This window comes from Ochotona curzoniae, unplaced genomic scaffold, assembly GCF_017591425.1.
Source record: "Ochotona curzoniae isolate NIBS_2020 unplaced genomic scaffold, NIBS_Ocur_1.0 contig_3520, whole genome shotgun sequence".
NCBI classification, from domain to species: Eukaryota; Metazoa; Chordata; class Mammalia; order Lagomorpha; family Ochotonidae; genus Ochotona; species Ochotona curzoniae.
In genome coordinates this window covers 23,875,009-23,891,424 of record NW_024465894.1, presented here as the reverse complement: position 1 = coordinate 23,891,424, position 16,416 = coordinate 23,875,009, and the positions used below count along the sequence as shown (strand labels likewise).

Sequence of the window (16,416 nt, the reverse complement as noted above, 5' to 3'; positions counted from 1 at the left end):
ATGCAGAAGAAGCTCCAGGTTCTTGACTTCAGATTGGCTCAGCTCTAGCCATTGTGTCCACTTGGGGAATGAACCAATGGATGAAAGATCTTTCTCTATGTAGCTCCTTCTCTCTGTAAATCTGACTTTGCAATAAAAAATAAATCTTGACAAAGAAAAAAATTTGTATTAATGATCAATCACAGGCAAAAGAGGGGAAATTAGTCCAAAATTTATTTATGTAGTGGGGTTCATGGATCCCATCTTGCAGGAAGGTAAATTCTCTTTGTATTTCATGAAATGATAGCAGTTTTCAGGTTGAGTAAAGGGATTGGGGAAAGTACCCTTTGGATGCCAGGAATGTTCTGAATTCAGAAAAAATTTCAGACATGGTCACCGAGAGTAAATGAAACAAATATACTGTGCACCTGAGACCTTGTGAGTTCTCAATAAATATTTCTCGAATAAAGGACAGAATTAATGTTTGGGGGAATGTTTGTAAGAGTGTTTCTTGCCCGGGTTTGCAATGAGGGAGATGTGGAGAAGACTGACAACACACAAGCACGCGCAGTGGCAATGCCAGCCTGTGCGTCCCCGTGTTGACCTCTCCAAACACTTCAGATCTAGCCTGGAGTCTGCATTTGTCGAATTATCCTTGCAGGAAGGACTAACAAGTCATTTATTTTCCCTGGCTGCATAGAATTTTTAAGCCTATTTTCCCCCTTCACATCTTAATAAAGTACTGGTTTTGCATCTCTGTGAAAAGGCTGCAAGTGGCCGCTGTCTCTTCAACCAGAACAAAGAACTCATTGTCATCTTCCTTGAAAAAGTCATATTGTGTATTTGGACCACCACCTCCTCTCACCCCTGCTATTGAAGGGGTAGAAATACCATGCATTTGACTCACTTCCTTTTAGGATGTGTTCTCTCAGAGTTCATTTTAAAATGATGGAATTTTACAGATAATTCAGCTTCCCACAGGCTTTCTGGGACCCCTCTCTGTTGGAAATAACACTATTGTAATGCAGATACCCCAATACCCTGTGGAATTTCAGAAACTATAAATGGCTGACCACAGGATATCCTTTTGACATGAATTTCAATCTGTGTTATTAAAAACAAATAAGGGTAAGGATCCAGTCTGAAGCAGGACAGAGTCACATGCATAAACTCAATCTTTAAACAATTATGTGAAAGAGTGAGCGGATTAAGAAATGTTCAAGGTAAACTTTGCCCATTTTTTCAAGATAGAGAAGAGTGTAACATTTTATAAATTGTGTTTAAAACCTCCCAATTCCGATGTCAATAAAGCAATACATATCATCAGCACATGGTGTCTAAAATATTACAACATATCCACATCTAAAAATAGGGTCTGCCCTCCAACTGAAACACGTCTCTGCATTCCAACACTAACAGTACGCTCTTGTGCCTTTTCGGTTTCAAAATGCTCAATGTTGTTTAGCTGTTGTGTAGTTAGACTTAACTGCAGACATCTTATTTATAGAAACCTTAGCACCAAAGAGGTAAAAGGAAGTAAACCAAAAAGTCCTTTCTGGAAGGAATAAAAGAAATAAGGGTCAACTCGTAGACTCCAAGGACACTGGGTTCGAAGCTAAGATTGTAAGTGCTCATTTATCCCAAATGTATTCAAGTAACCGGATGGCTACAGTCTATTTGGGCATGGAGACAAATCTATCATGCCACTGAAAAAGTGTATGAGAAAAAGCAAACCTGGAAACGTGCTGCGGGGTAGTATGGGCAGTGCATTCCAACAGATGTCTGTTGCAGATTGAAAAAGGAACACCTTAAAATGTAAGTTAGAAAATAAGCTTTGGAAATGTGTATATGAAACATCAACCTATAAGGAAAGAAAAGGCAGCATTTACTTTGTAAGGTTATCAGGTGGTAATTCAATTTCCTGTTAACTGAACTTCAAGTATTCTGTTTCAGGTCACAGATTGTTGGTGCTTATCAAAGAAATTGGCCAATAAGATTTGCAAATGGTAACTTTAGTGCTTGGTTTTGCTGTCCTATCTCTGGAAAAGAAAATTTAATTCCACGCATTGGTTTTCTCCTTAAAACTCATGCAATTTGAATATGATTGACAGGACCTGGCATCATTATGCAGTCAGTTAGATGGACTGATTATGCTTATGAATACAAGAGTGGAGTGAATGAAAGCAACATGTAATTGATTCTACACTTGGTCTGACTGTTCATTAACGGTTTGAATGTAGCCCAGTCACTTCACAAATGGAAAAAAAGATGAGAGGAACCTGTATGTGCCCTCTTGTTTGTTTTAAAATTCATTATGCTAATGTTTTATCAGAATGGCTTTGCTGTATTTGTTTTGCCAGCGATAAGTCTGATTGAATCTTTGTTAAGTAATCCTGCAGTTTTCAATATTTATTTGGCATTCCAATCACACATTTTTCAACTTACATTTTGGGAAATGAATGGGGACTCTTCTCTGTATTCCTTCAAGGAAAGCCTCTATGCTCTCCTCCCTTTCTCAGAGTTCAGACTAATTTCCCAGAGTAAACAGGTATACAGGAATGCAAGGGGGTTGTTTCAACCCCAAAACAAAAGAGCTGATTTATCAACTGATTGGTTTCATAAACTGATGAGCAAAACAGCTGCCATTCGTCTTGCCACATTAGACTGATGAAGCACAAAAGGCAGTGCCATCTTGTTTGTCTGTATTTCTTCAAGCGTTGCATCTGAAATTTTGATTTCATGTACAAATTAAATTCCCATTTTCTTGGCTCTCCTGGCTGGTAGAAGAAAGGATTTCAAGCTATAAAGACACTTTCCCTTTCTTGAATGTGGAAATGGACACTGGAAAAAACGTTACCATTACTAGTTTCAGAAAATTATGATGCTCATTCTGTAACAGTCATGATTTCCGTTTCCTTCATTCACAAGTTCTTGGCAATTAAAGACAAAACAAGCAAAACCAGCCTTTTATTCATTTCTGACCCATAAAAAGCAAAAGAAGTAGCAAAAATGCTGGATGTTATGCGAATAGCTAACCATAAATTCTGCGTACACAAATAGGTAGCTAAAATAATGGGCTTTATTATAAACAAGCTCTACTTTGTGTATGCAACTATATGCCATTTCTTCCATCAATGTCTGCCTAGATGTTTATTGTAAACATATCAGCATTGTGATCCTTTTTCTCCCCATTGTTTTACCATTTGGGGCACATAATTTTTCCTCCCGGGTTCATTGAACAGAGAACAGTTGACTGAATTTTCAATATTGTTTCATTCATCCTAAAAGTTGTGGACAATTACTCAAACGTTTTCTTGAGATACCCAAAATGTTTACCCCTGTATTACATTGCTACTTTAAGGTATAGAAGACTCAACTTTAATACTTAAGTTTGTGCCTTTTTTTTTCTGTATATTAATATACTTACTTGAAAGACACAGTTACAGAGAGCCAGAGAGAGATTCTATCCTTCCATCTGCTTTGTGTCCTCCAAATGGGTACAACAGCTGAAGTCAGAAGACTAAAACTGCCTCTAGGTCTCCCACATGATTGTCAGGGGCCTAAACATTTGGCCATCTTCTGCTGCTTTCCCAGGTGCATTAGCAGGGAGCTGGACCAGACCAGTTGAGCAGCCAAGACTCAAATCAGAGCCCATGTGGAATGCCAGTGTTACAGATCCATATGGGATACCTGCTATACCACGGTGTGGGTTCCCTTTCAGTAAATCTTAAAGACAAATACTAGCCATATAGGAAAGCAATGCCCTCTAATCCATCATTTAAACCATATCTTTATCTGTTTTTATTTTTTAAAGATTTACTTATATTTTTAAAGATGTATTTCTTTTTATTGCAAAGTCAGACATACAGAGAAAAGGAGAGACTGAGAGGAAGATCTTCCGTCCGATGATTCACTCCCCAAGTGACCACAACAGCAGTTGCTGTGCTGATACAAAGCCAGGAACCATGAGCTTTCTGTGGGTCTCCTGTCCTGTACGGTTGCAGGATTTCAAGGCTTTGAGCCGTCCTCGGTTGCTTTCCCGGGCCACAAGCAGGAAGCTGGATGGGAAATGGAGCTGCCAGGATTAGAACTGGCATCCATATGGGATCCTGGCGCGTTGAAGGCGAGGACTTTAGCTTCTATGCCACCTGGCAGGGACCTGTCTGTTTTTTTAAATACAAATTATTGAGAGCAATAAAAGAAAGACCCTTGTGGCCATTCTGTTAAATTTGGTGAAAATTTATCTAGTTTTGAACTGGAGTGTTCTTATATATGAAATAATGTAAGTTTGTTTCTGAAACATATATTCATTTGGAAATCTGAGAAATGAATACAGGAATACAGTTTTTAAAGTCATATATTTGGTGTTTAAATGCTGTTTAAACCCTTTTTGAGTAACTAATCCCACTATATAATTTTAATGTCAAAAATAAAAATAAAACAAGCAAGTAAATAAATTACAAAATAAAACAGGGAGCTGTGAAGTTTCCTTCCCAAACTTGCCCCATCTTTGCAGTTTCCCTCAGTCCCTGGTGGGTACCCACTGTTATTATTTGCTTGTTTAATTTTCTAGAGATGGTTTACTCACAAATAAAATAAAATGAAATATAATTTTCCTATATAAGTGGAAGGTGCTTTTTTTTAAAAAAATATTTTATACTAATAACATGTTGTACATACTCCTTGGCATTTTTAATTTTGTAATATGTCTTGGAGATCACATGTATACATGAATATCTTTTTCATCTGTTTTACAAATATACATTTCATTGCCTAAGTGAACAATCTTTAACTCATCTCCTGCTAAGTGCAATGTTGTAGTGAATGGCCCTTGTAAATACCATTTTGTATGTAAGAAAGCGCATCTTCTATAGGGTGCATTCCTAGAGATAGGACTATTGGAGCAAAAGAAACCAGCATTTGTAATTTTGATAGATACAGTTCATTCGGTATCTTTGGGGCTAGTGCCTGATTGCATTTCATTGTAAACACAGGTTGGAAAAAGTTGAGCTGTGACCAGTGTTCATTTATCTTGACATGACTGAATTAGATAACTTAAAATTTGTAGCTCAGTAGTCCTGTAGATAAAGAAATGTGCTTTAGAGCTGCAAAGGATGTTACCATTAATCAACTCCTTCTTTTAGCTTTGAGGAAAGAGAACGACTTGCTCAAGGACGCACAGTGTTCTTCCCACACCACAGAGGCAATAACTGATTATCATTAATTATCATTAACTCCTGTGTGCCATGGAACCCTTGGCTGCAGCAGAGACTGCTTCTAGTGTTGTTGCTCATAATAATATCTGCTATTTCTTGGGCCTCTCCACTTACCATGCATTGCATTGAATACCCCTATTGACATCAGCTGCCCTGGTTTTTTGTATGCTTCTTGAAAACACCCATTTAGAGATACTTTTAGCATTTTCAATGGAGTTTGCAACCATCCATCTCATGTTTATATATCACCTCACACATAGATTCCAATGTCTACTATGAAGAAGCCATCCCCGTGTTAAAGTTAAAGATAAATGATACCGCACAATACGGAAGAGATCGCAGGATCAGCCAGCAGCTGGTTTGAATTCCAGGTAAAGAAGTCGACAAGGTGACCAGGCTTTATCTGGAGCCATCGATGACTCAGGGATGAAACAGGTATCAGAAAGCAGGTCTCCTGTCTGAATTTTATCAAAAAGAACTAACGCAGTGTAGGGCAGGTATTTGTAAGTACTATGAGCAATTAAAATAATGAAGGCAATTTCCTTTCAAGCCTCATATTGATTCAGCTTCTGCTTTGAGGATCTAAGAGGTCATGACATTGCTCAGTGGTAATACTTGATCTCAGAGGCTGTAAATTTGATAGAGAGCACAAACTGTGGAGGCTGATATTTAATCTGGAAGAGTTCGGTTATTATCTGTTTATTCCCAGACATCAAAATGAAATACAGAAACGAAGACAGGCAAGGAGTAAATTTTCATATATCCTCATCTTGCATGTGCCTGGATCCCATGTGGGAGCCAGTTTGTGTCCTGGCTGCTCCACTTCCCATCCAGCTCCCTGATTGTGACCTGGGAAGGCAGTGGAGGATAGCCCAAAACTATGGAACCCTGCACACACACGGGAGACCCAGGAGAAGCTCCAGGCTCCTGGCTTTGGATCGGCTCAGCTCTGGTCACTGTGACCACTTGGAGAGTGAATCAGCGGATGGAAGATCTTCCTCTCGGTCTCTCCTCCTCTGTGTAGATCTGCTTTTCCAACAAAAGAAAATGAAATTAATTATATCATTAAAAATTATGCCTTCGAAAAAATTATATTGTCTTACTTGGTCCCATCCTTCCTTTCCATCGATGCCTTTGTGCTTTCTCTCTGCTGACTCAAGCAGGAGCATCCTTTGTGATCCCAGGTAAAGACACTTTTCCTTGATTTTCTCCAACTCCAGAATAGAGGACCAGGACCATACCCTGTGGCTCTTCTATACAGTAGGAATCAGAGAAGGAGAAAAAAACACAGACTTCTCATGCCACAACAGAAGTACAAATTGTCCCAAATTGACAAAAATCCCGATTTCTTTTGACAAGAACAGGCTTCTACCAGAAGCATTCGTGTCCTCCTGCACTCATCACTGGTTAGGGTACACTAAATGCTCAGAGAAGCCCTACCCTAAGGTAACTTGTGTGATTTAATAGGATTGCATACTCTCCTGTATTGTATACTTATATATTGCATCATTTCTTACTTTAAGGCTAGATTAATTGTGAAGTTAAATATTCATGAACTCATTAGAAATGGTTTTATGACTGTTTTCATCATACAGTATTGGCTCAAATATTGTCTGACAAGGATTTAAATGCCGTATCTGTATTAATTATTGAAACCAATGCATTGGGGTTTTTTTTTTCTCCAACTTCAAACAGTAGCTTCAACATTTAGTAGTCAATCATCAGACATTTCTCTCAGTGACTTATTTGTTATTATTCAAGTTCATGCACAATTTTAAAATGTGCTATATATATTTGTTTTACAAAGCACTTTTATAGCTTTGCTATTATTGTTGAAATTAAGTAGTACTCAATGCCATGATGCACTTAAATAGAGGAATATTAATCTTGTATCTTACTCAAGGACTATACTACTATATTAATATGGAGAAAAGTGGTGGGAAAGGAAAATGGGGGCAGAAAAAGGAGAGAGGAAAAAGGGAAATCCTTATGCTTACAAAAATGTATTACGGAAAATAATAAAAATAAACAAACGAATAAATCTTTGAAAAAGTTTTTTTTTAAAGAAATCAAATAGTACTGCTTAGCCAAATCCTTTTTGTTCATTTTGTTATATTGCAATAATATTGACTTGATTTGTTTGCTTGATCAATGTTCATTAGTTACTGTAACTTACATGAGTGAGAGGCGTTCATAGTTGAATTCGGCAATAAGACTGAGAAAGGAAATTTCTAAGACACTTTTATGTTACTGAGACTGAAATTTGAGTTGTTTCTCCTAATCTTGGTTGACTTGGAAGTGGGGACAGTCCTGTTAACATCTCTAAAGTCAAAGGTTTCATATATGTGTACAGAATAAAAGAACATACAATGCCTGGCTTTATGTGAAAAAAATAAATTTTACGTGGAAACATTATGAACTGCTCTGAGATGTTCAAATAGAGTAAAAAGTAGCTTATTAACTTGTAACTTAACATAGTGATGAACAATTTTCTCTAGCACTCATGTTAGAGGAGTGATGGGAGGTACATAAAAATGGGCAGAAATAGTTTGAAATCATTTCTCTTAGAGCTATAACTGATTGCTATAAATTGTCTTGGCATTTTGTTTTCAGAAATTTGTTCTTCATAGTACACAATGCCTCAATCGTGCCTTATTTACAGGTGAAGTTATGTCTAGCATCGAGTCTTCCTTCCCATGTCAATCCTGATGCTCATTTTGCAGGCAATTATTTCTAGATTTATTTCCCACCAAGGATTTGTCTTTTTCCAGGGTGCCAATTATGCACAACTTGCACTATCATCTGTCTCATTCGGGTCTGACCAAATGATAGAGCAATTCATCGGCAGGGAATTTCTTTTCACAATTATCACTTTTCTGGAAAATTGCCTGCATTAGGAGGATGTGTTTTATGAAATCTTTTACCAGGGAAGCATTTAATAATTCTTAAGTTGCCTGTCTCCTGACTCCAGCGTAAATACCTAACGTAAATAAAGCACCAAGTAGGACGGGAAAAGTGAGAAATGCCTTGTTTATTCCACTTCTTCTCCCCTTTGTGCTTACAGATGTCATCCATACTGTAGGACCGATCGCCAGAGGGCATATTAACGGTTCCCACAAGGAAGACCTTGCAAATTGCTATAAATCGTCGCTGAAACTGGTGAAAGAAAACAACATCCGATCAGTTGTAAGTGCTTTCATGCTCATTATTACTTATCCTTCCTCAGCCTTTATACTTTGGAAAGCAGCCTTGCCGAAGAGAGGTAAGAAAAACCATTTCCAAAATACGAAAATTAAGGATCCTAGTAAATTATGTGGCCTATTCGATGGTGTGCATCAAATATTTTCTAAATTGTTGGTGATTTCCAGGAGCTAAAACCAGGTAGTCTGTGTATGCATTTTAGAGTTCAATTTAACCTTTAGGTGTCTTATGAATGTGTGTGTATGTCTATATATGTATGTATATAACTTTGGCGATGGCTTATTTTGCAGAAATTTACTCCAAAGGTAATGCATTAGCCTGAAAGTTGCTACTTGTAGATTTACACTATTCTTCTTAAAGTTATGTACTATAGCTGCATATGCTACATGCCTTTTTAAGTTTTTTCCAGCTTAGATGGAGTTCAGAGAATGTGAATCCAATTCTCACCAGGATGGTAAAATGAAAGGAATTTTCTTTTCACGGTTTGGGGGTATTTACTCACCTGTTTTTCTTTGGCAGTATGTTCTACCCCTATTACATTTTAATTACTCTAGGAAATCTAAAAAATTGAAAATGATAGATTGTAAATATCAAATAACAATTTAATGTGACTGGAATCTCATTTTTAATTTTCACCACATCGATTATAGCCTTGTTGAAATTGTAGGGCAGGGAGATAATTAATACTTCTCTTCTTAGTATGATGAATAGACGAGAATTCCTTGGGAGTTCACAAAGAGGCTAGGTTTATAATTTGCATGAAGAAACATTGAGTTAGGTAGTACTGGATGGTGGCTGTATTGGTCCTGGGTCATTATAATCATAAAGTGTTGTTTTCACTGCAACATGGTGGGCCTGCCTAAACTAAGAAAAAATCTTATGCAAACCATTTCTACAGCTATTTTAATATCTGCATAATTAACACAGCTGGGTATTTTAAAGTTTCTGTTTGCAGTCAATGTGTAAGATCCTACTCTTAGAGGAGAAAGCTGAAATTCAAAGTGAGTGGAGCAAACTAAACTGTGAAACCAGTTGGTTAATTTTGTCCTCCAAAGGAAAGCTAAGAAAATCAAGATAGGTGTGCACATTTGGGGAATAATTAAAATGTTGTCACTACGAACTATTGATTTGAAAAAGCAATGGTCGAAAATGCTTGAAAAATGGATGTGTATAGAAGTTTCCAACTTGGAACAATGTAGATCTGGATACCTGAAGAGAACTTGCCAATGAACTCATGGAAATCTCCAAAGATTTATTTTAAAAGAAACAGATAATATAAGAACATGCCTGGTACAAAATGTGTGCCAACAACACTTTTTCCCTTTCTACCAGGAAATACTAAGGACCCTGGTTACATGCTTTGTGAACAATCTAATCTGTTGTGCTCTTTTCTTCCATAAGATAAGAAGTGGAAGAATTGTGGACTAAAGAAACTTTTATCAAATACTATTTTCATCCTGGTTAGGTGTACCTTAACATCTCTGATGACAATGCCAAAGGGTTATTCTTATGCTATTTGAATAAAATCGGCAGGCTGTGCCAAATGGAGCCCATCCCTACTTCCCTATGCTAATGAATAAAGAATAGGTGGAATACGTGTAAGGATGAGACAAAGAAATGGCCAGATAAAATAATCACCATGCTATTGCATGATTCACTGGAGTGGTCATAAAATGTCTGATTTCTTATTAGTGAGGAAAAAATAATATTTTGCCTTTATTTTTATTTTTTTCATTATCTTCCTTCTACACCTCCTTGTCTCCCTCCATTCCTTTCTTTGAAGAAGGAGTGGAGAACATCTATTTTAAATCAGGTGTCATGCTCTTGACCAACTAAATAAGGATAATGGCATAAAATATTGATTCTGGGAGAGGAGGTGAACGATTCCTAGAAACATGAGTATGACCAAGTACACATTTTCTAAGGCATATTTTAATTTTTTTGGAACTTTTAATTTATCATAACATCATGATATGTGGATAGGGATGACAAATGTATAAAGGCTGTTTATGAAGAATAAACTTATTTTAGCATAATTTGTATGCATGATCAAGAAACTTTTCATAAAGTTGTTAACATAATGCCTTAGCATTTGCCATCATGCATTATGATTTGCAATCACGGAGAGTGGTGTAGCTCTTACTGTGTCATATATTCTTAACACAGACCTTTAGAACATCTACTGCATTATTTATTGATGTTTTTAAACTACAATAAATTGTTATATTCAGTTAGTATATTCCATTTGCTTAACCAATTAAAACTGCTGATTTTTTTTCAGTTCGTAATACTATCTTATTTGTAATCATTAATAATGTAACTCTTGATATTACCAAGTTATTTCTATGTGGACCATACGACAGTGAACTACATAGTGTTTTATTGTCCAGTAGATATGTTAAATTAATTCAGTCACAATCTGTTTTAGAAATGTTGTCTAAATTGAAACCTAAAACATTTCTTATTGTTATGCCTTTTCCCTCTGTGCTATTTAACATCAACATAAAAATTAGAAAAATGGTAATTATTAAATTGGAATAACAGATATGTGAGAAAATAACCATATGGAAATATATCAAATACCATAATGTGGATGCATTTGTTTATTGTTCTGGGTCAACTACACTCTGTTGTAGCTTGTATTTTCACTGATCCAGTTTGAAAGGTTACAGTCATTCTTTCACCTGGCACCTGCAGAACTTGGTCCTCACAACTTCCTCAGTGTAGGACACATAATATGCAAAATCATGCATAAACACTGTAGTTGACTCAGAGTTGTAGGGACATATCATGTTTGTCTCTGTTTCATTGGCCAAAACCATCCATGTAGCCTTCATGAAGGTTCTTTGGGACCACAGAGGAAAGGTACAAAATATCTGTATTTAGTCTAATTCTACCAAAGGAATTCATATTTTTACTGTAAAAGAAACAAATGAAATGGCTATTTAATTATTTAATGAATATTAGCGGGGTTGGCACAACTGTTCAGTTGACTGAGTCTTCGCCTATAAGCACCAACATACAATCTGGGCACCAGTTCGAGTCCTAGTTGCCCCACTTACCATCCAGCTCCCTGCTTGTAGCCTAGAGAAGCAGCAGAAGATGATCCAAAGTCTTTGGACTTAGTACCCCCACGGGAGAATCAGAAGAAGCTCCTGGCTCCTGGCATAGGATCAGCTGCTTCTCTCTGTAAATCTGTCTCTCCAATAAAAAGTTAATGAATCTCTAAAAATAAATAAATGAATAAATAAATACTAGTAAGATCTTCCAAGATGTGGCTAGCTATCATGAGGGCATGGTGATTGCTGTCAATTATATAATACATATGCAACTCCTAACCATCCAGATGGACAAATCGTCAAAATCATCATGCCCATTGTATGATGTGAGAATATTCTGTACTTTTTATTACTTTTAAACATCTTCAGTTCCTTTTAATTTTCCTGAAATTCTGTAATTTATTAGTGATTTGTGATGGTCAAGCATTGTTCTTTCCCTGTGATTTTCTGTTAAAATGCAAATACTCCTGAGATCAGTAGATAATTAATTTCATAATAGCCTGATATGAAGGAATTTATCAGATTATTTTTCACTTTTGGGCAGGATAATTTAGAGGACGATGAGAATATGTAGCTTCTCAGCCTGGGGGAGGAGAATTCAATGAGGGTTTGATGGGAAGTGGAAAGAACCAGCAAACAGAGTAGGTTATAGTTAAATTTCAAACAGTTTGGTTAAAGGGAAATCATTTTCAAACATATGGGAGAGAAGTGTGGTGGTCACTCATTGAAATCTAGAAAGAGGGTGGAGATTGAGTGCTGGATATGTTGTGGGTATAAGTTTTCATAATGAAAATCACTCTTTTATTCATTTTAGAAAAAAATTTGCCTCGTATATAGGTCCTTCATTCATTCTTTGTGATGGCTTTTTGTCAATATCTACTTGCGTATTTGCTTTAGGTAATAAGGAAAAGAAAAATGAATTAGTAATTCTAATGCTTCTTATTACACTGGCATATATCTTCTATGAATAACTATTTGACACAGTCATATCATTATCAGGATTTTTTAATACTTATTTACTTCTGGAAAGTAGAGTGGCAAGGAGAGTGAAAAAGTCAGAATTGATTTTCCATCTTCTCTTTGACTTTGCAAATCCTTCAACATCCGGGGCCATGCTGGCAAAAGTCAGGAGCCAGGAAATTCATCTGGGTTTTCCACATGGGTAGTAGCAACCCAAATACTTGTCATCTCCCATGCACATTGGCAAGAAGCTGACTTGGAAGGAGAGATTTAAGTTAATCCTAAGAACACTTTCACCAAAAACAATTTCAGCAGAAAATAAAGCGGACCAATATTTTGTGCTACCTAGACTTAGTTTGTGCAAATTTCTTAGTCATTCCAGCTTCCTTCAAGTATAATTCAGTCACTTTCAACAACTCTGAGTTTCGTTGGTGAAAAATTCAAATGCATGCAAATTGATTTTTGGATACATGCTTAACAAATTGAGATTGTTGGTTCCAATGGAGGCAAATTATGTCGCCCAAGTGAATGACCCTAGTCCATCCATATCTCCAAGCTGGGAAATGGAATCAGTGATGGGGACTGAACTGAAACCCAGCATCTCCAAAATGGGATGGAGTGTTGCAGTCTGCATCTTATCTGATTGCCAAACACCTGCACCAATTTTGATCCCATGCTACCTGGGATACACCGATGGAAATCATGTGTATTAGTGAGAATCTCAATGAAGCTCCGAGATGAGCATGGAAGCGAAGAGCGGGAAAAGCCCTAGGGAGCAGGACTGGTAAATGAAAAGTCATGATTTGTATTCATCATCTCTAAGCACTGATAGAATGTCAACAAGTAGCATTTACTGTATCATGCTGTCTTTACACTTTTTGCTTGTGTGTGTGGAAATACTTTATAAACATTTTTTGAGAGTTAATCTTCTCTTCTATTTCTCTTTTTTTGAAATATGATCTGAAATTCCTCTGTGGTGAATTTTCTGATATCAGATTCATTTGTAGGGACATAATCCGTGACATGCCAAGAGAAGAACCACAGGAATTTCTCCCCTCCACACCACCTAAAAGGAAAAGATTCATATTTATCAACTATGTCATGTAGGCAAGTCATCTATTTTAAAGATTTATTTATTTTTATTTTTATTTAAAAGGCAGACTTTAAAGAGAGGATAGAAAGAGAGAGAAAGATCTTATATCCTCTGATTCACTCCCTGAACAGCTGCTGTCATAGCCAGAGCTCAGCCCATCTGAAGCTAGGACCTGGGAACTTCTGGGTCTTTCATATGGATATATTGACCCAAGGCTTTGGCCCATCTTACACTGCTTTCCCACATCACAAACGGGACACTGGATTGAAAGGAGAGCATCCAGGACACGAACCATTGGCCACATGGGTTGCCGGCACTGTGGTTAGAGGATTAGTCCCCTATGCCTCTGCACCAGTCCCCCAAGGAAAAATTTTAAAATGATGAAATGCACTGTACCATGTTTGACATACTTTGAATCACAATTCATGGTATGAAATAGATATTTTATTTTAAAAAATCACATTCTGGATATAAATCGTATACACATACACATATATATAATTTAAAATTTCTTTTTCCATAACTAAAATTAAAGTAAAAGTAATTAAAATTACTTTTTTCATAATTGATACATCAATGTGCTGGTTTTATGTGATTAGGCAAACCAAAATCACTATTTCCTGTGCTCCTGGGATTTTCTCAATTTTCATGCAAAATGGTTTAGTGGGGAAAAAAAGCACAACTGTAAGTTTTCAGTGGTGATACTGGGGATGATGTGGAGTGCATTGGGTCAAGCTGTCACTTGCAGTGCTGGCTTCTGATCCACTTCTTTCCTAATGTACTTAGGGAAATAATGGGAAATGGCCCCAGTTTTTCAGCCCCTGCTATGCACATGGGAGACCAAGATGGAGTTATTAACTCCTGGCTTCCACCTGACCAAATCTAGCTCTTGTGGTCAAATGAGGAGTAAACCCCTGGTTGGAAGATCTGTCTCTTTCTTCCTACCTCAAATAAATAAATGGATCTGTAAAACAAACGGAGAACTGCACCGTGCCGATACAGATCCTGGTGCTAACACTGACCCCACAGACATGGATGATGTGGCCTGCAGGAGTCATATTCTTGAGAAGTTTAACTTCTAGTGGAAAAGACGATGGGCTTGCAACTTCAGTGCTGCCTCTAGGCGCTGTGTCAATAAGCAATTTTGGAATTCTGTGTTTAATTATTTTACTGTAGGGTAGGTTTTTCACTTTAAGACATAGTCAAGTGAATCTTTTCTTATACAAGTTCCCTTCTAGGAGGGTTGCCATGGCAATGAGTCCTCAGCCTGAAGTTCTTAAATGTTGGTTTTATTTCATTATCTGAGTTTCCATTACAGGCCATATCAATCAATGTAGTGGCTTATTCAAGGAGACTTCTGCAGCTTACAAAACTGACCCTTTAATTTGGTGTCTGCTCCTCCGCCTACCCTGACATCACTGTTGCCCAGCCAACCCTTCTCAAGGGCCCTGTTGTGCATAGCCCTCTATTTGATCTTCTCTCCTACTTTCTTTTTGGGTAACCTCTTGTTCTGATTCTCACATGGTCTCATTTATAAAAGATGATGCCACATATCTGGGGCTCTCCTAGTTCAGATTTTAACAGCCAGATGACAACTGATGACATTAACACGCCCAACAACACAAGCATTTTACATGTGTGTCTCACTTTGCAGTTTACAGCAGGACATGTATATACCTCACCTCGTTTGTTATTAAAATTTTCTCCAGCTGACTGCCTGTCCTTGTTTGATTGAAACAATGAGAAAGGCCAAATCGGGACATTTTTTCCTCCTATTTTTATTTATTTATTTTTTCTGCACCCAGCCTTTTTGTAAGAGCCACTATTCAGGACTGAAATCTGTTTGTAATAATACTTGGTGGGAGTTATTATTACTGGAAGTGACCAGTGGTGCAGGATGGAGAGCAGGGATGAGGAGCAAGAAACACAACGAATGATAGTAAACTCATGAATTATGCGTGGAAACAGTTCGCACCCACACAATATACTGTAGACATTGTGTCAGAATAGTCACACCGAAGATAACCTGAGTTACAGAGATGAGATTGGTCATTTAGCTCTGGTGTATAATAAGAATAGCTTAACATTTTTGAGTCTTTAATCCACACCAGGCACTATATTACCCTATATATTACTCATTTTATCCTTAAGACAGTCTAGAGCTAAACAGTATAGTTGTGGTCCTATTGTGATGGCTCAATGGCTAAATGCTTACCTTGCTAGTGCCAGGATCCCATTTTGGCACTGGTTCTTTTTTTTTTTTTAATTAATTACATTTCATTTTATGACACAGTTTCCTTTTATGACACAGTTTCATAGGCTCTGGGATTCCCACAAGCCCTCCCTGTGCCCTCCCCCCATGGTGGATTCAACCACCTTGTTGCAGTATTACAGGTCAAATCCAGTCAAGATTCTTTCGTTGCAAGCATGTACCATGCATAGAGTCCAGCATCTTATTGTCCAGATACATTCAACGGTTTCTTGAGGAGACCATCTCTGGTCTGAAGGTTGAGCTGGCAGAATATCATCCTGACCAATTGAAAGCCCCAACATAACATCAATAACAATTTACAACATTATGGAGTTAATTGACATGGCATTGAGTAGCCAATATGGTAAAAAAAAAAAAAAATGCAGGTTCTTAACCACATCCTGTGACTACTTCATTGACATTTCAATTTTAGTTTATACACAACCAGCTTTTATATACCTTAAAATGGCTATAGGGTACTCTTCAGCTGTCTCGTGTCTATTTTCATTTTAGTATTTAGCAGTTTGTAGTGTCGAAGCATAATTTTTACTGAACTTGGCAGATTTTAGGATAGTTTAAACTGGCTTATAACTCTAACAAGGCATATGTCAACGGTTGAGAACAGTTTCAGGAGGGGTGTGGGCACTGGTTCTTGTT

The 16,416-nt window shown here is 37.2% G+C and overlaps 1 protein-coding gene across 1 annotated transcript in view; it reads left to right on the top strand.

The window, feature by feature from the left end:
• MACROD2 (mono-ADP ribosylhydrolase 2) overlaps nt 1-16,416 on the top strand; it is a 1,602,185-nt gene that overhangs the window by 911,157 nt on the left and 674,612 nt on the right. The window contains exon 6 of the mRNA XM_040981268.1: nt 8,260-8,381. Coding sequence (XP_040837202.1) covers nt 8,260-8,381 — 122 coding nt within the window. The remainder of the gene's footprint in view (nt 1-8,259; nt 8,382-16,416) is intronic.